At 43.9% G+C, this 21,008-nt stretch overlaps 1 protein-coding gene across 1 annotated transcript; it reads right to left on the reverse strand.

Annotated features, from left to right (window-relative positions):
* Window positions 1-625: 625 nt before the first annotated feature.
* On the reverse strand, window positions 626-19,821 carry MSANTD4 (Myb/SANT DNA binding domain containing 4 with coiled-coils). Its single transcript, XM_044277493.1, has 4 exons — window positions 19,690-19,821; window positions 6,783-7,379; window positions 5,223-5,324; window positions 626-1,294 (listed from the first exon to the last, which is right to left on the reverse strand). The coding sequence occupies exons 2-4, from the start codon at window positions 7,257-7,259 to the stop codon at window positions 722-724; spliced, it is 1,152 nt and encodes a 383-aa protein (XP_044133428.1). The 5' UTR covers window positions 7,260-7,379; window positions 19,690-19,821; the 3' UTR covers window positions 626-721.
* Window positions 19,822-21,008: the final 1,187 nt, after the last annotated feature.

Genomic DNA, 21,008 nt, shown 5'->3' on the forward strand with positions numbered 1-21,008 from the left:
CACAACCCTGTTACACAAGATGGAGGCCGTAGAACCATTCCAGAGAATTTTGTTTTCCGAGTAAGAAATGGTGTAAAATATCTGGGATAGGTTTGCTTGTTAATGGGAAGCATATTCATTAGCTTTTTTTTTCTCAAAAAGCACCAAAGAACTAAAAGATAACACCTTAAATGTAAATAAAGATGATGTGATACCAATAGAAAAATGCTGTACAGAAGAACACAAGCCATGTTGATGACACTGTATAATGTTCTCTCATTCCCAGTCTAACCAGCGGACTGATGCTTTTCCCATCAGTAACTTGTACCTGTGACTTTAGCCAGTCATGTTTCTTCCGTGTAATGGTGGACAGGAAAGCTATAATGTTCAGGTAGAAAAAAAAAAGGATAAGATTAGATACAAAGCTCTGCTGAGCATAACAGATGCTAGGTTCCTCAAAACTAAGGTTTTACGCCTTGTGTCTGACTAACACTAAAATACTAGCATGGGTTTTACTTGTGCACAAAATCTCACACACTTCCATTTAGGTAAGCATGTCAAAATGTAGAGGATCACTATTTGGCTGTACGCTGACTTATGTGCCAAAAACCAGCAGAGGAACATACCTGCATGAGGCCCTGCTGGTCGACAGAACAGAGATCAAAGTCTACAGACAAAGCAACAAAGACAAGACCAAAGTCACTGTAAAACTAATGTAATTGTACTATTGTGATTCACACTTTTATTGTAGGTGCCCTTCTCTTTGAATTCGTAGTCGTTCTTTCTCGACTTGCAGGCGTTCCTTCTCTATGTGAAGCTTCTCAGACTCGAACTTTAAGAGCTGAAGCCTCTCCTTTTCTAGCTGAAGATGTTCCCTTTCCAGTTTTAATTTTTCAGCTTCTATGTCGAAGGGCTGCAAAACACTCTTTTCTGCTTGCACAAAATCGTTCTCCAGGTTGGTCTTCTCTGCATGCATGACTTGTAGCCGAAGCTTCTCTCGTTCAATCTGCAAACGCTCTTTCTCAAGCTGGAGTCTCTCATGTTCCATGTCTAAGTGCCGCAATCTCTCTCTTTCAATTTGAAGTCTCTCCTTTTCTACTTGTAGTCTCTCGGCTTCGATGCTCAAACGTTGCCTTTCCATCTCTAGCTTCTGCTTCTCTAGGTTGATAAGTAGGTGGGAATCTTTATACGGGATTCTCGAGATAGAGCTTAAGCTGCCAAACTCTTCGATTCTGGGAAATTCCTCAGGAAGGTCGTTTTCTTCTCTAGAGTCAGGCAAAACATTTGATAACATTTCATCTTCTTCCATTTCAAACTAAGGGAAAAGAAATAAGAATTGCTTTGTTAATAATTTTGAAGGGAGATCTCATCCAAGGTCCTTTTCAGGGCATCTTGAAGAGGTACTGGTTTGTACAGCATATAACAAAAAAGCTAGTTAATAATTGTCACTTTTACCACCATTAAATGGGACATCAACATCAAGATATGTATATCATGGAATACATGAAGACCATAGGAGCTTTAAGATCGCATAAAATATATTATCTAGAAGCATCACAAGCAGAGTTTCTTGATGAGATCTTTTCAGGCTATTGGCCAGGAAAGGATTTAATTTTATTGTAGTAGAAAAGCACTTCCCTTTAAACATGAAGAGGCCCTATAGCAAAAATGAAATGAAACTCTTTGGTACTGGAATGGAAAGGCATGGAGTCACAAAAAAATGCTGGTGTTCTCACCTTCTTATTTGGTATCATTGAGGTGTCTATTAAAAGCCTTGTGTACTTTTACTACTCTTTATAAAAGGGGATGGTGCCAACCTGAGAAAGAGACTTACTTTTTCTATGAGGGACTACTGTCCATCTGTGATGCTTCTATGAAGAACTTGTTGATGCACAAGTTTAGAGCAGTTGTGTAAACAGTCCCTTAAGGAAGCATGATCCATAGCCACTATGGTACTGTGTATCTCCATATGGTGGTGCCTTAAGATATTGGTTCTAGGGAAAAACCTACCTATGTATTAAAGGGGTTTTCTGAGGTTTTAATACTGATGACCTATCCTCAGGATCCAGTATTTTGGATCGGTGGGGTCCAGCACCCAGGACCCCTGCTGATCAGCTGTTTGAGAAGGCATCGGCGCTCCTGTACATTGTATAGTGGCTGTGCTCGGCATCGCACTGAGCCCTATTATCTTCAATGAGGCCGAGAGTAATACCAAGCACAGCTGCTATACAATGTTCTGCTCTGTGCTTGCTAAGCTGCGAGAAGGCATTGGCGCTCACAGGAGTGCCAATGCCTTTTCAAACAGCTGATCAGCGGGGGGTGTGACCGATCATTATTTTCTTCCCACAAATTACTTATGAATCCTTTGAGTAGTCTTTGTATGAAATTGAAGACATATGGAGACACCGTATTTTGGATTTTTTTTGAGATTTTGGATCCATAATATGGCCTAATTCATGAGGTCTTTCTGTAACTCATATGATTTAGCTTGTGAAATTAGAACAGACACCATGCTAGGCATATAGCTTCTAGATCATGAAGTATAATACGTGCTTCCACCAGGAGAAACCTCTCTAAATTGAGATGCCAAAGTACATATCTCGTCAACAAAGAATGAAAAATGTCTCATTCGACTCACTTGACACTTGACATTTGGTCCAGTTTTTCAAAACTGGGAGCAGACCCTAGAGAGAAATGAACTATAATTGACACACTTTATTGTCATTTTTGCATCCTATCCTAGTTTTGGCTTAAAACCTGAATACGAACTTCCATCATATAATGCTACAGAATTTCATAAGGGTATTTGAAAACATTAGGCTCACTGGGGGACTTTCTCCATGCACATCTGTGCTCCCAGCCAACTGCATTCAAGGAAAAGATTCTTCGAAGATGCTTCAGCTCTAGTTTTTCATACTGAACATTAGAAAATGATGACATATCCTAGTGATTTGCCATGACTCGAATGTGGCGAAACCCTTTAGCAAGCCTCTATATAATACCACATTGCATATTTCGTTGAGTACATTTTATACATCTGTGTAAAATCTATTGGTACATTTTCTACAATAAAATAATCTTCACTTGTTTTCTTGGCAAACACTCAGAATGGAAAAATGAGAAATGAAGCATCTCTGCGTTCTCTTACTGATGTTGTAAATTTAATTACATTGGCGTTCCTAAAATTTCCTGCTGGAGTCTTTCAAGATCCTTCCATTGATAAACAGCACCTGCCAAGCAGATCAGGAACCTTAGAGGAATCCTCAAGACAAAGCCTCTTGTTTCTTAAAGGTCAATCTGTAGTTAAATCCTGTATATTTATTGTCCTTTTATAGGGGTCTCTCACAAATAATAAAATAAAAATGTATGATCTGCTAATGTTAATGTTCAGTTATATATCTTATTAACCAAGTTCATGATCTCAGTCTACTGTAGAACTAAAACTTAAAGGCTTATGTACACCTTCGAGGGCAATTTATTTTATGATTGCATTTTATTCATTTTGGGCTAAAGTACTTTTTTAAATTGGTCTTTATTAAAAATATTGAGCTGTTCTGTCACAAAGGCTTAACTGTTTGTCTAACTGTGTGACTGGTACTTTCATTTTCACTGTGCCGGTCATCTAATAAGCCTTATCTCTAAATTACTAAAAGGTCATAAACACTAATTTAAGCCACATTCTTAAGCCACATTCTATCATAAGATAAGATATTGGGCTATAATGAGTGTTTAGGAGGTCAAGGATGAAGAGCCCATGAGCTGAGATGCCTGAAGGAACAAGGTGAAAATCCAGAGCATGCTACTAGAGAATTTTAAAGGGAGACCCCAATTTTTTTTTATTTTTATATAAGAGCAGATGAAAAAATTATTATAAGCTTAAAGGGTTTCTGTAATCAGAATTAACCCTATTAAACTAGCCGATGTGCTAATGTCAGCTGAACCTAACCAGCCTATTCCTACTTGTATCTATGCCCCCGTTACACCAGAACTCTAACTTTTATAATATGCCAATTAGCCCCTGCTCCTAGAAGCTCCGTTCTCCCACCTCTGGACGTGCCCCACTGCACTTGATTGACAGGGCCAGGCAGCATTGGTCTCCTCCTGCCGGCCGTGTCTGCCATGTATCTCGCGCCTGTGACCACTGAAGAAGGAGTCGCAGCCCACTCCGAAACGCGTATGGTAACTAATCCCATGAAATAAAGTACAGGATTGGAAGATTTAAAGCGCTTAAAAAAAAAATAAAAAAAAAAGAAGAGGGATCGGTGAAAAATTTGTTCTTAAAGAAAAGCTGGATACCTGTTTTCCTTTGGTGAGATTCCTTCCTGGTGAAAGTAAACCCTGCGTGATACAAACTAACAGCGCAGTAAGAGGATACTACCAGGCGATCTCAGTACAGCTCTACACGATCACCGAGGATCCCGGATTCTACACAAAAGATTTGAACAAGCTCGGCGGAAACCTTAACCGCATCACACTGCAGCCTGCAAAGAACTCCATCACACGTGGGACGCCACGAGTTTTGCAACAAAACTGACATTACTCCAGCCAATAAACAGTGAGTAAAACAACCGCGGTTTACCTTTGCAAATAGGCAGCGATACCATAACAGCATTATACCAAATATGTGAAGTAGATACATAAGATACAAATAACCAGTTGTAAAAGTACATCTGACAAAATATATCCGATCACTGGATTAACCCTCATTATTTAAACTTGACTTGTTGGGAAATCAACCAAGTTAACCAATTCGTTGGAGAGACGATATCATAAATATTAACTCATTGGAGAGACGATATCATATCAATACAAAAGACTCTGAATCTCTGGTGAATAGAGAGAATTATTTATTTATTTTTCTCATCTAATTACATTGTAGTATTAGTGTTTTATATATTCTCATTTAATTACATTGTTGTATTAGTGTTTTATATTTTACAATTTTAACTATGTATCTTAGTATGTCGGAATAGTATTATATGTCACAATAAAAATATACTGTTATATCAACTCTCCTTGTAAAACCAAGTGGTGGTGTGCCCTATTACTCTATATACTTTGTGCAATAATCCCAGAGGATTGGGTGAATCCTTTTCGTAGGAGCACCCATACCATCCTTGACCAGTAGGTGAGCCCTCTCTAACTTTTATTCTTTACCATCAGATTTGTTCAATGATTTACACAATATTAATGCCTTATTATGGTAGATCGCATTGATCCTTCTAACATTAAGGGTCACATACCTTCTCTTCACTAGGCGTCTGATTATACACAATTCTATTTTGACGGGAGTTGAACTGGATTCCAAAGCAAGGATGTGAAATTTTCTTTTTCCAGCTAGGACCCTGTAATGTCAGAAGAGGTCAATAAAATGTTCCTATTTCTCAGGAGATCTACATATTTAAAGGGAAAAGGTCACCGGGATTTTGGGTATAGAGCTGAGGACATGGGTTGCTAGATGGCCGCTAGCACATCCGCAATACCCAGTCCCCATAGCTCTGTGTGCTTTTATTGTGTAAAAAAACTGATTTGATACATATGCAAATTAACCTGAGATGAGTCCTGTATGTGAGATGAGTCAGGGACAGGACTCATCTCAGGTTAATTTGCATATGTATCAAATCGTTTTTTTTACACGATAAAAGCACACAGAGCTATAGGGACTGGGTATTGCGGATGTGCTAGCGACCATCTAGCAACCCATGTCCTCAGCTCTATACACAAAATCCCGGTGACAGGTTCCCTTTAAGAGTAACAGACTTATTGTAGGTGTACGTGGATATTTTCTTTACCCAGTGAGTCAGGACTGTTGCTGGTCCTACCCACCAAAATTTAGAAACTCAGAAAGGAGATATCATCATTCCATTGGTTTTGATAACATTATTGAAACATGTATGGGGGGCTTTAGGAAGCTAATCTTTGCAGGCTAGATGTCATTCAGATGTTAAGTTTATTCTTCTTCACTATTCCCTGTAGACCCAAGTTGCAAAAAGCAGTCAGGTTGCCTCAGAGCCGTGATATGTTACTTATTGAAGCCAGAAGACGTATAGCAGTGGAAGTGTGATGTAATGGAGGACTCAAACGGTCCAGTTCTTGTTCCACCAGTAAAGTGAAATGGATGGATGGTGTCATGGTATAAACGTTGACAAAAATATGTGTAACATACAGTAAAAAATACATTATACTCAAAAAATGTTTTTGTTAAATCAAGATAACAATGCATCAGTAAGTTTCGAAGGGGTGCACCTTAATCAACCGACTTAAGGAGAATTGGGTGGAACAGCCAATTTAAAAGGGTTGTCCAGGAGTACTCTCTCACCTGATCTGTGGAGAGACACAACTGCACGCCCAGCAGTCAGGTTGCTGAGTCAACCACCATGACACCCAGTGCGTATCATACATGGGTCCTATTCTAATTAAGGGCACCTGTGTGTGACACTGGCCCAAGGGACATTGTATATTCTTCTGATTTTGGTGAGGACTCTTCAAACAGCTGACAGGTAGAGATGCCAGGAGTCAAACCTCCATTAATCTGATATTGATGACCTATCCAGAGGATAGGTTATCCATATTTTACTCCCAGAAAACCTCTTTACTACAACCCAATAGATAAATTAGAGTTGGCCCAGTAGACATTTGCTTATATCCCATATACTCTGGACCACAGATCTACATTGCAATGAGTAATGTATAGCTGAAGAAAATCCCCTTTAAATTTCCAAGCTACAATTTTAGAAGAATAAGTTTCACACAAGTTCCACTTACTCTTCATTGTTATGGCATACGTTCAAAAGTATTCTTACTTCAAAGCTTTGAGGTTCTTCTTCTTCAACTTTGATTTCAGTCATAGACTCATTTGCTTCTCGGACATCTGGCCCACTTTTCCACTCCAAGCTCGAGTCATTTGTTAACCCAGTTGGCTTGTCATCTGTATCATCAATGATAGAGTCTAGATCTGACAGTGGTAGGTGCATTCCAGAATTTCCTATCTTAAGATCTGAATTCAGGCTTTTCCTTTTTATGAGGGACCGCCAATCCAGATATCTTCGTTTTACTTCTGTTCCGGTCCTTTGTTCTCCTTCACCAAGCGCATTCACGCATTCCGCTATTTCTTCCCAGGCTTTGCGCTTCATTTCGTTAATTGTGGTGTTGAGCTGCTTCGAAAAAATGACTTCTCTTCTCTTTTTTATTTCTGTTAGTAACGTTTGTGTTTCTTGGACACTAAAATTACTTTTCCTCTTTCTTTTTAGCTGCTTCATCATAGATGGTTGCAGGGTCATTTTTTTCACATCAGCAGATACACCAAGTGGAGTCCGAGGTGGAAAGATCTGCGGCAGCTGCTTCTTTCTGCTGAATTTGGCCAGTTTTAATGATTAAGTATTTGCTTTTCCCAGAGAATTCTAGAAAAGAAATGCAAAAATTTTGTAAAATGTTGGATTTTATGTAATCAGATGATCTATTAATTATGCATGAATAGTACACGTAACTGACTTCACATCAGGAATTTTTATCTCTATGCACTCAAAAACTGACCACTCCTCCTGGACTCCTCTCCATTACTTACTTACGCTCAGGAGTCCTATCTCAGCATTGTACAGCCGGTTTAAAAAAGCACTCACTCCAGTTAAGTCAGCAGAATGTGTAATATTCATGCAGGTAATAGGTTTGGACTAATGTGATAGAGTTCCCTTTTAAGGATATTTAAAAAGTTTTTAGGCTCAGAAACGGCCATGATAATATAACACTCTGCAACAAAAAGTTAAAGGATTGTCTAATGCCATGGCATTGTTATAAAAATGCTTACAATGGTGTCAAATAGCAAAAGGAATAATGCTAATCTTACCATTCTCCCGCTTCTCTGGTGCTCACAAAGACCTGGTCCCACACCCGTCTCTGTTCTTCCTCCAGCAAAGACATGTGACCACTACAGCCAATCACCGTGTGGACACCACTGAACTCATGACAAAGGCCAGTAAGTGGCTGTAGCAGCTCATTGCTGGAACAGGAAGCTCAGAGACTTGTGGAGAAAGCGTCAGCACCGGAGTGGTAAAATGTGTATTACTCACTCATTTTTTTTACACCATTGTAAGTGGTTTTAAAAACATTTAATGCAGTTGGACATCCCTTTTAAAGCACGTACAGTACAGACCAAAAGTTTGGACACACCTTCTCATTCAAAGAGTTTTCGTTATTTTCATGACTATGAAAATTGTAGATTCACACTGAAGGCATCAAAGCTATGAATTAACACATGTGGAATTATATACATAACAAAAAAGTGTGAAACAACAGAAAATATGTCATATTCTAGGTTCTTCAAAGTAGCCACCTTTTGCTTTGATTACTGCTTTGCACACTCTTGGCATTCTCTTGATGAGCTTCAAGAGGTAGTCACCTGAAATGGTTTTCACTTCACAGGTGTGCCCTGTCAGGTTTAATAAGTGGGATTTCTTGCCTTATAAATGGGGTTGGGACCATCAGTTGCGTTGTGGAGAAGTCAGGTGGATACACAGCTGATAATCCTACTGAAAAGACTGTTAAAATTTGTATTATGGCAAGAAAAAGCAGCTAAGTAAAGAAAAACGAGTGGCCATCATTACTTTAAGAAATGAAGGTCAGTCAGTCCGTAAAATTGGGAAAACTTTGAAAGTGTCCCCAAGTCCAGTCACAAAAACCATCAAGCGCTACAAAGAAACTGTCTCACATGAGGACCGCCCCAGGAAAGGAAGACCAAGAGTCACCTCTGCTGTGGAGGATAAGTTCATCCGAGTCCCCAGCCTCAGAAATCGCAGGTTAACAGCAGCTCAGATTAGAGACCAGGTCAATGCCACACAGAGTTCTAGCAGCAGACACATCTCTAGAACAACTGTTAAGAGGAGACTGTGTGAATCAGGCCTTCATGGTAGAATATCTGCTAGGAAACCACTGCTAAGGACAGGCAACAAGCAGAAGAGACTTGTTTGGGCTAAAAAACACAAGGAATGGACATTAGACCAGTGGAAATCTGTGCTTTGGTCTGATGAGTCCAAATTTGAGATCTTTGGTTCCAACCACTGTGTCTTTGTGCGACGCAGAAAAGGTGAATGGATGGACTCTCTGCCTGGTTCCCACCGTGAAGCATGGAGGAGGAGGTGTGATGGTGTGGGGGTGCTTTGCTGGTGACACTGTTGGGGATTTATTCAAAATTGAAGGCATACTGAACCAGCATGGCTACCACAGCATCTTGCAGCGGCATGAAATTTCATCCGGTTTGCGTTTAGTTGGACCATCATTTATTTTTCAACAGGACAATGACCCCAGACACACCTCCAGGCTGTGTAAGGGCTATTTGACCATGAAGGAGAGTGATGGGGTGCTGCGCCAGATGACCTGGCCTCCACAGTCACCGGACCTGAACCCAATCAAGATGGTTTGGGGTAAGCTGGACCGCAGAGTGAAGGCAAAGTGCCAACAAGTGCTAAGCATCTCTGGGAACTCCTTCAAGACTGTTGGAAGACCATTTCAGGTGACTACCTCTTGAAGCTCATCAAGAGAATGTCAATAGTGTGCAAAGCAGTAATCGAAGCAAAAGGTGGCTACTTTGAAGAACCTAGAATATGACATATTTTCAGTTGTTTCACACTTTTTTGTTATGCATATAATTCCACATGTGTTAATTCATAGTTTTGATGCCTTCAGTGTGAATCTACAATTTTCATAGTCATGAAAATAAAGAAAACTCTTTGAATGAGAATGTGTGTCCAAACTTTTGGTCTGTACTGTATGTCATATTGCTAAGATATGCCATCTAAAGTCATCCATTTATCAGGGCTCCAATCGTCTTGACCCCTGTGGAAAGCTAAAATGGAGTATCATTTTGTCTCCTGCTGGCTCCACTCAACATTCTTTGGAGGCCACAGGGTCAGCCCATTACAGTCAACAGTCAATGGTCAACCATTGCCAAGTGGAGCCACCAGGAAGTAAAGAAGCACTATACTTTTCTAGGGTGGATTCCACTTGGTTTTAGCAAAGGGGGGCTCTAGAGTTCACACAATGATGGGATATCCTAAAAGGGAGATATACACGAGCACTAATAATGGGTTAATAGAAAGAGTATAGAGTTCCTAAGGCACGCAGACTCAACATGTTAACATTAAAAGGAACATAGTCAAATTTCAGTTAGCTCATGTGGATCTTGAGGGCAGCATTTCATTTTGTAGAGACTACTCCATGAGGTAGTGGCCTGGTGTTCACTCTAAGCAGAGTCAAGACCACTGTAAGGGTTTAAAGGATGAAGACCAGAGCGGCCACTTGAATAATGCCCTCAGGAGTAGACCCAGGTCAAACACTCGCTTAAAGGGACACTGACAGGCCATTAGAGCATATATTCAGGCCTCATTCAGTTGTGTGCCCCGCAAAGCCCCAACTGCCGTCTCCTAGTGCCGCCCAGCTCATTAGTATTCACTGCACTGGGCGGCTTTTTTTTCTCCCAACGCGGTAAAATCCCGCGCATGCCCAGTACTATCTTCCTGGCATCAGCCTCATCTTGTCGCTCCGTGCCTGCGCCGGATAAGGTCCCCGACACCATCCAGCTCCAGTCGAAGATAGTACTGGGCATGCGCGGGATTTCACTGAGTCGGGAGAAAAAAAAGCCGCCCAGTGCAGTGAATACTAATAAGCTGGGCGGCACTAGGATACGGCAGTTGGGGCGCGGCTGGGCACACAACTGAATGAGGGACAGCCCCTTGGGCACAAAGTAAGGTAATTTGCAAATTTAAAAACACTTTTTTATAAGTAAAGGAAAGGCAGTGAGGGGTGATAATGGTATAGTTAAATTAAGCATATTAAGACCAATAGAAGAATATATGTCACTTTATATGCTCTAACGTCCTGTCAGTGTCCCTTTAAGCTTTGAAGAAAACATACATGATTTTGTGGTACTCTGTCACAAGACTATCCTATATCTGTTAATGTGCAGTCACCAAGTGGTTGTATTGTGAACTGCAGTCTTGCTAGAGTGTTACGATATAGCATAAAATTTGTTTTATTAGAAATTGGAAGTCCTTAACCAACTTTGAGCAAAAGTAAGGGAGGACACATCTGTGCATATCAACAGTATGTACATGTCCTTTCCAAAGAGCTGCCTGACTCTTATGGCCTCTGTTCAATGAATACTCTGGGACACACAGGTTGAACAGAGGCCTCTGACAGATGCCATACATTGATGTCCCTCAATAGGAAGGTCTCAATGTAAAAAAGTATACCTTTAACATATATTCTTTAACTAGACACCATGGTATGGATCAGTATAGTGTCCTACGCTATTTAATCCTCTTTTTTTTATACTACTAGTACTTATACTATACTTGCCAGAGGTGAAGAGGAAATGTTATTGGCCTCCATCAGGCTAATTTAACCATATGGACTAACCAACCATCTCTGTCAGTCCCCTAGAATTTGCTGGAGTTGCGATCCAATATGCAAATTACTGCTCCCTTTAGACAAAGGACTCTGAAACCCCTGTTTTTAGGATCACAGGGAGTCCCAGCAGTCAGAACCCCAAAAATACTACATTTATCACCTATCCCGTGGTTAGATGATGCATGCTTTGTGGGAAAAATCCACTTTGCATTAAATTAAAAGGCTCAACGTATAGTAATAAAAACTGCAAAATCCTGAAATCCTACTACAAATTGTCAGTACTCAGGGAAAGTGACTGAGATGTCCCTGGAGAGGACCAAATTTTAAACGAATGTGATTGACCATGATGACACATCTTCATAGGAGCATGGATATCTACTGTTGTCACCCCCTAGATGTACATCTGGTCACTAAGCAGCAGCCCTGGTACTATAGATTCACACTGCTACTAAGAAAACAGAGCAACTTAAAATATTTACAGATTCCTTGATGAATAATTACAACCGGAAACAAAATTTTTTACCGGTGTTTTCCTTTAAAACCCAGTGAACAGCCCAACAGTCCCATAGTCCGGCCTCCTAGAACTGGCTATAGCCTGATACAAATTGATATTTATCATGGTAGCACTTACTAAAATGTTTGTATTGTATAGACCGGAGATTATGGTTGTAAGGTTAAAGCTACTTCCCCTAAAGGTTACTTAAGGTAATTGTCCAATATAGACATATATAGTATCTCAATAGGACATGCCTTAAATGTCTAATGTGTTTTGGTCCCATCTCTGCATCTTATTCCTATCTCAAGAATAGTGCCTAGATGTGAATGGAGAGGACGCTGCGCATGCGCAGATTTCTCCATTCATTGCTATTTGGATTATATAGTCGAGCCCTGCACAGAGTACTATAAAAGGGGCGAGTCTCAGAGGCCTTTCAGTACCAGATTTTTATGAAGTGGGTGTGGACCTTCTGTGTCACTTGAACATATTTGGCTTGGGGCTACTCCCAACAGCATTATCTAAGTGGTCCCCCTGGCAGAGGTTGCAATAACGCCTGTACAAGCGTCATAGACGCCTGCTCAGGCCATTTTACTCCCTGGAAAAAGTCTAAGGCGTACCGATACGTCTTAGACTTTTCCCTGCCATTCATGAGTGCAGTGAGCGGCGCAGGCAGCGCAGCGATGCTGCTGCTGCCTGAAACAACCAATAACAAGGCTTTGGTATTGGTCAGTATGAGCGGGCTGCTGGAGCTTATGGCACACCGCTCTGAAGGGAGGAAGGGGGGCGCGCAATCCTCACTGGCGGGTAAGCGACCTTGCTGTGAAATTTAGTGGGGATCTGAGCGCCTTGTTTTTCTCTATAATGTTGAGTCTGAAGCGCTCAGCCGAGCGCCGTCTCTCCTTCCTGCTGAGTGCGGTACTGAACACGGCCTCAATAAAAGGTCTAGAGGACCATCTTCACTACTATAAATTAAAGGGATTGTCCTAAGATCAACACTATTTACCTATCCATACTTGACCCAGAGAACACTAGAACATGGTAACCAAGGTGGGGCCCCCAGTGATTATGTGCTTGAAGGGGACATGTCTGTTTTAGTAATGACTTCCATTTCCCATGCAATAACAATTCTGAGGATTCAATTCTTGTGACTCTATATTGTACCATTCCTCTATTATTCCTACTAGAACTTATGAACAAATTGCTAGTAGTCTGCAATAAAGGTCCAGAGGTGGGTTACCAGTTGACAGCACTGATTGAATAATATCAGGCTGGGCAGTGACCCCCCCCCCCCCATCTGGACCTTTACTGCAAACTGCCAGCAAGTCAATCATAACTAATATCAGAAATAAGAGGAATGGTGCAACATAAAGTCATAAGAATAGATGCTCCAGGAGTGTTATTACATGGGGGGTGCAAGTAGTTTCCAAAACAGACAAATCCGGAGAGGTGAGGGGTCCTCTTTAAGGACAGGTGAAAAATATTGATCTTAGGACAAACCCTTTAAACCTCATAAAATTACTGCAACAGTGACCTCAGTGGTGCCGACCCCCTCAGAGCAACAGTGACTTTAGTGGTGCCGACCCCCTCAGAGCAACAGTGACTTTAGTGGTGCCGACCCCCTCAGAGTAACAGTGACTTTAGTGGTGCCGACCCCCTCAGAGTAACAGTGACTTTAGTGGTGCCGACCCCCTCAGAGTAACAGTGACCTCAGTGGTGCCGACCCCCTCAGAGCAACAGTGACTTTAGTGGTGCCGACCCCCTCAGAGCAACAGTGACTTTAGTGGTGCCGACCCCCTCAGAGTAACAGTGACTTTAGTGGTACCGACCCCCTCAGAGCAACAGTGACCTCAGTGGTGCCGACCCCCTCAGAGCAACAGTGACCTCAGTGGTACCGACCTCCTCAGAGTAACAGTGACCTCAGTGGTACCGACCCCCTCAGAGTAACAGTGACTTTAGTGGTACCGACCCCCTCAGAGCAACAGTTGACTTCAGTGGTACCGACCCCCTCAGAGTAACAGTGACCTCAGTGGTGCCGACCCCTCAGAGCAACAGTGACCTCAGTGGTACCGACCCCCTCAGAATAACAGTGACCTCAGTGGTACTGACCCCCTCAGAGCAACAGTGACCTCAGTGGTACCGACCCCCTCAGAGCAACAGTGACCTCAGTGGTACCGACCCCCTCAGAGCAACAGTGACCTCAGTGGTGCCGACCCCCTCAGAGCAACAGTGACCTCAGCGGTACCGACCCCCTCAGAGCAACAGTGACCTCAGTGGTGCCGACCCCCTCAGAGCAACAGTGACCTCAGCGGTACCGACCCCCTCAGAGCAACAGTGACCTCAGCGGTACCGACCCCCTCAGAGCAAGAGTGACCTCAGTGGTACCGACCCCCTCAGAGCAACAGTGACCTCAGCGGTACCGACCCCCTCAGAGCAAGAGTGACCTCAGCGGTACCGACCCCCTCAGAGTAACAGTGACTTTAGTGGTACCGACCCCCTCAGAGCAACAGTGACCTCAGCGGTACCGACCCCCTCAGAGCAACAGTGACCTCAGTGGTACCGACCCCCTCAGAGCAACAGTGACCTCAGCGGTACCGACCCCCTCAGAGCAAGAGTGACCTCAGCGGTACCGACCCCCTCAGAGTAACAGTGACCTCAGCGGTGCCGACCCCCTCAGAGCAACAGTGACCTCAGTGGTGCCGACCCCCTCAGAGCAAGAGTGACCTCAGCGGTACCGACCCCCTCAGAGTAACAGTGACTTTAGTGGTACCGACCCCCTCAGAGCAACAGTGACCTCAGTGGTACCTACCCCCTCAGAGCAACAGTGACCTCAGTGGTACCGACCCCCTCAGAGCAACAGTGACCTCAGTGGTACCGACCCCCTCAGAACAACAGTGACCTCAGTGGTACCGACCCCCTCAGAGCAACAGTGACCTCAGCTAAATTGTCCAAACTTGCTATTTATGCATGGAAGACAGTTCTAGATACTAGTAATGGTTTCCCTGCATAAATAGCAACCCCTTAATGTTATGTAGGCCTTCGTATTAACTATTTGAATTACTGTAACTTTCGTACTCCTCATCGGCTGAAAATACTCCTTAAAAATGGTAAGAGGAGTAATTTTACTCTTCCAGAAAAAATGTAGCGCGACCTCTGCCCCGGGTATCCACGCTTTAACCCCTATACAGTGATGAGGACTGCTGTAAGGGAACCCCCAGGTCGCTACTTGTTTAAGTGACTGCTGACACATGGGAAACAAGAGCCTCTAGTTTGGATGCACCGAGGGAACAGGCAGTACCATAGTCAGGGACAGGCCAAAGTCAGGGCAGGTAGAATACGTGCAAACCGATTGACAGTCCGAGGTCTGGGCAGGCAGCTCAGGGTCAGTACGGAGATCAAGCAGGTCAGTCAGCGAAAGGTCAAATCCAGGAAACAATTGGTCGGTCAGTACATGAGCAGACATAGAAGGCAGCCTTTGCAGGACACTAGCAGACTGGAACATAGGGGAGGGTGCCTTTAGTAGTCTTGGGTGGCTGGCTATAGGCTGTGAAAGATTAGGTTGTACTTCCTATGGGCAGTGAGAGGCTCAGGTCATGGCCTGATAGATGGAACAACTACGCTGCTTCAGTGGCAGGGCCCACTGGGTAGTAGAGACGGGCCGGCAGGTCCATGCTATGGGACTAAGGGAGCGGAGGGACAGGTGAGCAGAGCAACGCCTGTGGCCACCAGAGAATGCAGGCCCGGGTCACCAACATAACACAAATCTTGCTAAATATTATAATGCAACCAGAATTGCAGAACTGGATATAAACACTATGGTGTCCATCTGTAAATGACATCCGGGGCTCCTGGGACTTTGTCTCGCCCCAATATTGAACTTTATGGGGTGAAAAATTATAAACATTTTTATGTTATACTGGGAATCTGATATTAAAAGGGGTTTCCTGGGAATTTTATATCCAGAAGATAGGTCATTTGTATCTGATCAGTGGGGGTTCCAATACCCGGGACCCCGCCGATCAGCTGTTTGAGAAGGCACAGGTGCTCCTGTAAGCGCCGCGGCCTTCTCCTGGCTCACCAAGCACAGCGCCATACATTGTATAGTGGCTGTGCTTGGTATAGCAGCTTAGACCCATTCACTTCTATGGGGCTGAGCTGCTCCTAGGCCACGTGACCGATAAACGTGTCGTCACTTGGCCTAGGCTAAGCTGTGAGAAGGCAGCAGCGCTACTGCAAGCAGCTAATTGTTGGTGGGGGTCCCACATTTACTAATCCTAAAGATGATGTAACCAGCAATGTCAGTCCCCCCTGAAGTGGAGGTGCCGGCAGCTTCACAGACAGCAGAGGAGCGCAGCTGCTGGGAGGACTGCAAGGTAAATATTCTTTTGTCCCCGTACAGCGCTCTCTCCCTTCTGCAGAGGCTCCGCTGCCACCAATGAGTGCACACAACCAAATATATGCCATAGAGCCTAGGCAAAGTTTGGCTTTTCTTGTGGAATGCATGATTTTGCTTGAACACCTAGACAGCAATGATTTACATTACATCATATCAGTGGTGAAGCGGGAGCGGGGAGTGTACCAAGCACCAAGGGGCATAGCTGTACCAGTGCTCCAAGTGCTACTGCCAGCACCCTGGTGCTCAAACTCAAGATTTCTTCATAGCCGTTCAAGCTACAAACACATGAAAAGTATAGTTTTAATGTGCCTGGTTTCAGAGGGTTGATGATGCTGACAAACGATGTTTAATAAAAAATCATTTATACACTATAGTGAGACAATGATCATTTACCTGAAAATTCATTTTCTGCCGCCCTAGCAACCATATGTAAGCATTGCTGCTGTCCTTCTATGTACAATTGGGAAGGAATGGGCCAATGAGAAGGTGCTTGCTTATCACTGCTACCTACGCACCCTCTATAGCTACAGAAGTGTTTCCATGTGCTATATACCGTACTATAGTTAGCATTATCAGTGGGGGAGGCGTACACGAGACTCCATGGTCACCTCATCTGTAGCACTGCATGAAAAACGTTTTCTCAGTATGAGTGTGAACTGGTCATTCTCAATGAAGGGTATTTTGGGTGGGTGAGAAGGTGAAAATGGTTCCCTTCCCATAATAATAAAGTGAATCCCTGCAGTTCCTGCTAATGGGGGTTTCCCTCCTGATCACTGCAATAGCACTCAGTATTGTAGCTTTGTTTTAGGGCAGGCATGCTCAACCTGCGGCACACCAGCTGTTGCAAAACTACAACTCCTATCATTCCCGGACAGCCTACAGCAGGGCATGGTGGGAGTTGTAGTTTTACAACAGCTGGAGGGCCGCAGGTTGAGCATCCCTGTTTTAAGGGATAAATTCCATCTGCCTGTAGGTAACACTAGGGGGCGCTAACTAACACAGTTTGTAGCAGACATCACCATGGAGCTTCCTTTGACCACCAACTTTTATGCCAGTTTCCTCTCATACCCCAAAAACATACTGATCGATCAGTATCAACTAGAAGTTAGATTGTTAGTCTCCATCAGAAAGTGTCATATTTGCTAAACAAAAAATAAATAAATAGTGCAGCAAGAAGTACTGTTTTTTTCCCCAAAAATAATCCCGGCAGACACTAATCAAAAGTCAATGAGGTCTGTTGGATGCGAATGAGAAGGCACCTGTCACATTTCCGTGTTTGTTTGACGTCTTTGGAAAATCTGTCATCCATGAAGAGTCTGTTTGGTCCGTGTGTCCTCCATATTCCCCAGACACTGCTCAGTTGGAATTTAATTTCTAGAGCAGAGATGGCCAACCTATGGCTCTCCAGCTGTTGTAAAGGTACAACTCCCACCATGCCTTGCTGTAGGCTGATGGATGTAGGCAGTGTGGGCATGCTGGGAGTTGTAGTTTTGCAACAGCTGGAGAGCCTCAGGTTGGCCATCCCTGTTCTAGAACATCTCCCACCAATGGTCCATCAGAAACCGTTGACAGACCCCGGATACCATCCTTGTAGTGCCAGTGGTTTTTCACAGACCCATAGACAGAAACAAGCGCGAAAAGACTGTTGCCCGCATGACGCTGACCTTTTTATGTGAATGAAGCTGCAAAGAGTATTTTTTGGGTGAGTGCCGCATTCTTTTTTCTTTTCTCTCCTTTGTTGCAAATACTATTTTTTTATGCTGAGCACCACCACTACTCACATTCAATCACTGCAGCACCAAATTAAATCCCACAGCTACAGCATCGCCGACCGTATCCTCTACATATTACCACTTTAGACCTTAGGGTATGTTCACAGTTAGGCCTCACGCACACAGCATTTGCTCGGCCGTTCCGTGCACTGGGGACCGCAAATTGCCGTCCCCAATGCATGGGCAACATCCATGTGGCTGCCACAGACAGATCCAGACCCATTCAACTTGAATGGGTCCATGATCCGTCCGCACCGCAAAAAAATAGAACAAGTTCTATTTTTTTTTGGCGGTGTGGAGGCACGAAGAGAAACCCCACAGAAGAACTCCGCAGTCCTTCCGTGGGGTTACGTGCCTCCGTTCCGCACAGCGCCTTCCGGATTGCAGACCCATTCAAGTGAATGGGTCTGCATCCGTGATGCGGTGTGCTGATCGCCGGTGCCCCTGTATTGCAGACCCACTGTTTGCTAAACCTGGCAGGCTCTTCCGGTAGCCTGTTCCAGAATACATACCAGCTGTCGGCAAGACAAAAAACGGAACAGCCTTCCAGATCAGGTTACCTGACACTTGCACAAGCCATAAGGCATCTGATCCAGCGGCCTGCTCTTTACTGATGAGGAGAAAGGCTCCCAAAACACCTGGTTTGTCTGATATGAGCTCGTTTGCATACTTTTTTCCCATGGGGCATTGCCTGAAAAATAAGTCTCCATACAGTGCTGTGTTTCTTCAATAAGAAATAGTACCCCCCAAACCCTGACCCATTGTCAACGGCACTTCTTGCCCATTTACCAGTAGCCATTCTCAATATCTTCCAACATTGACAACAAGGACGTAACAGCTACTCCTAATAATAATCATCCCAACAATTATCAGTATACCTGTGGTGGCACGAAATGCATCAGTGAATTTACCTGTAGGACCTACATATATTCAACCATCTTCAGTGTGACAAAATTCCTAAAAATACCGTACGACAGCGTCTAGGCGGAGTATACTAATTAATCAGAATGTACAGACGACGCTGATATGTACTACTGACACATCATTCATCCTGGTAGACATGGGATGACCGGAAATCCAAATAGGCAGGAGGATCGAGGCAGAGCAAGAGCTGCGTGTAAAGATCTGCAACCACCGCAGGCAGCGCCTATGTGATGTACTAACAACCCCTTGTAAATGTGGTGGAAAACTCAATGTCAATGTGGAGTCTCTGAGCCTTCATTGCATGCAGTAGTTACTATAGGGTGGTTCGGTCTATATGACCCTACCTCCTGCATTCCTCCCCACCCAACCCTATTGTGCAGATGTAGCAGAGCTGAGTTTGTCACCCATTACAAATCAGTAGGAGATCACACTGGTTAGGACTGCAGGTGTAACCTACTCCATTATCCTAACTCAAAGAGTAATCATGGTGCAAAAAGCAAGGCAGCTCCAAAGAGTTAAAAATACAGATTCAGCTCTGCTAAGACCTGCAGGTAGGTGACCAACATGATCAACTTTACACAGCAGAGCTCTGCATAGTAGACAAGATGGCGATGTGGAGCACAGGGAAAGAGCAAGAAGAGGCCAAGCTGTGAGCAGAGCACTGCAGATCCCCACAGGGAGAGGGAGAGAGCTCTGCAGGTTGCAGACATGCAAGTTGCTCTTACCTGCAGACGCAGTGCGCTGAGTAGTATGAATCCCCCCGGGCACAGACACAGCAAGGGATGCCCAGCCCCAGATAATAATAGCAGGGGGGTTACTGCCAGGCACAGGAGCTGGCGGACACAGGGAGAAGGAGGGGGGATCCTCACAGCCACTGGGAAGAGGGGAGGGAGACAGGCTGCAGAGGAGGAGGAGGAGGAAGGGCACAGCTACTACAAGGAGGCAGAGGATGATAAGGGAGGCTGTGGGTACACCAGACACAAAGAGGCTGCTGTGGAAATCACACCGGCTGCATCTGTATCATTACACAGCTACACATAGGATACTATGTCCTCTGTGTAAACCCTGAGACACCGCAGCTGCGGCGCTAAATCCCCGGGCAGTCTAGACGACTGACATCACATAGGGTTACTATATACAGTACAAATGGATGTTGTCATTTAGCTGAGCTCATTTTGCAGAAATGCCGTCTTATCGCTGGTTTTTCATAAGGCTCTGTTCACATCTGCGTTGAAGGTTCCGTAAATTTTTCTGGTGAAATGACCGACACTCTTTCAGAACCATATATACCCTATTTAATATTTACCTGGGTCCATCGCATACCAGATCCATCACAACTTGAATTCTGTTTTTTTTATTCTCTATGAAAGAATGGAAAACAATTCATTCAAAAGGTACAGGTGAACTCAGCCTAAACCTACTGCAGTATTTAGAGGATGTGTTTCTTTCCCAGAATCCTGAATGTCATATCTGCCCGTTCCTTATTACTATGTATTGTACATACCAGGGCTTTCTGCCTTGAGCATTTTAGAAAAGCAGAAAGAAAAAACTATACAGGCTGATGTCCGTATGAGGTCTTTCACACATCAGTGAATCACGTGTGGTGGCCGGGGGCTCATGTATCCATTGATTTGAATATGTTTATTCACATTCGTTGTTTTTCCACAGAGCGTGGGTATGTGGAGACATCAGGGAAGCATGCCTTATTTTCTCCATAATTACAGATCCTTCACACACAGTCTACAGGTCCATGATAACCACAGACATAACACAGATGCCATCCGTTGTTTTCACGGATCATTGTTGGAAGATACTCTGGAAGCCAATTTTCAGCCTATCGGTGTCCGTTAAACACAGATGATACACGGACTGAAAATCACGGAATCACGGAACCACAGATCAAACACGGATGGATCATGGACAGTGTCATGGATGAAACACAGACTGTGCCGTCATGGACATACCACAAACATGGACGTGTGGAAGAGGCCTTAGTCAATCCTGAGCAGATGTCAGGGCCCCACTGCTTTGAAGACTAATGAGA

The sequence above is a fragment of the Bufo gargarizans genome, chromosome 2, assembly GCF_014858855.1.
Source record: "Bufo gargarizans isolate SCDJY-AF-19 chromosome 2, ASM1485885v1, whole genome shotgun sequence".
Lineage (NCBI taxonomy): Eukaryota > Metazoa > Chordata > Amphibia > Anura > Bufonidae > Bufo > Bufo gargarizans.

What these genes read in the sequence shown, in the direction of transcription:
- MSANTD4 (XM_044277493.1), bottom strand. Translation starts at nt 7,259, where the DNA reads ATGACCCTGCAACCATCTATGATGAAGCAGCTAAAAAGAAAGAGGAAA. An exon ending in AAGAACCTCAAAGCTTTGAA is followed by an intron (nt 5,325 to 6,782) that starts GTAAGAATACTT and finishes CTGACATTACAG; the next exon opens with GGTCCTAGCTGGAAAAAGAA. An exon ending in AGACGCCTAGTGAAGAGAAG is followed by an intron (nt 1,295 to 5,222) that starts GTATGTGACCCT and finishes CTTTTCCCTTAG; the next exon opens with TTTGAAATGGAAGAAGATGA.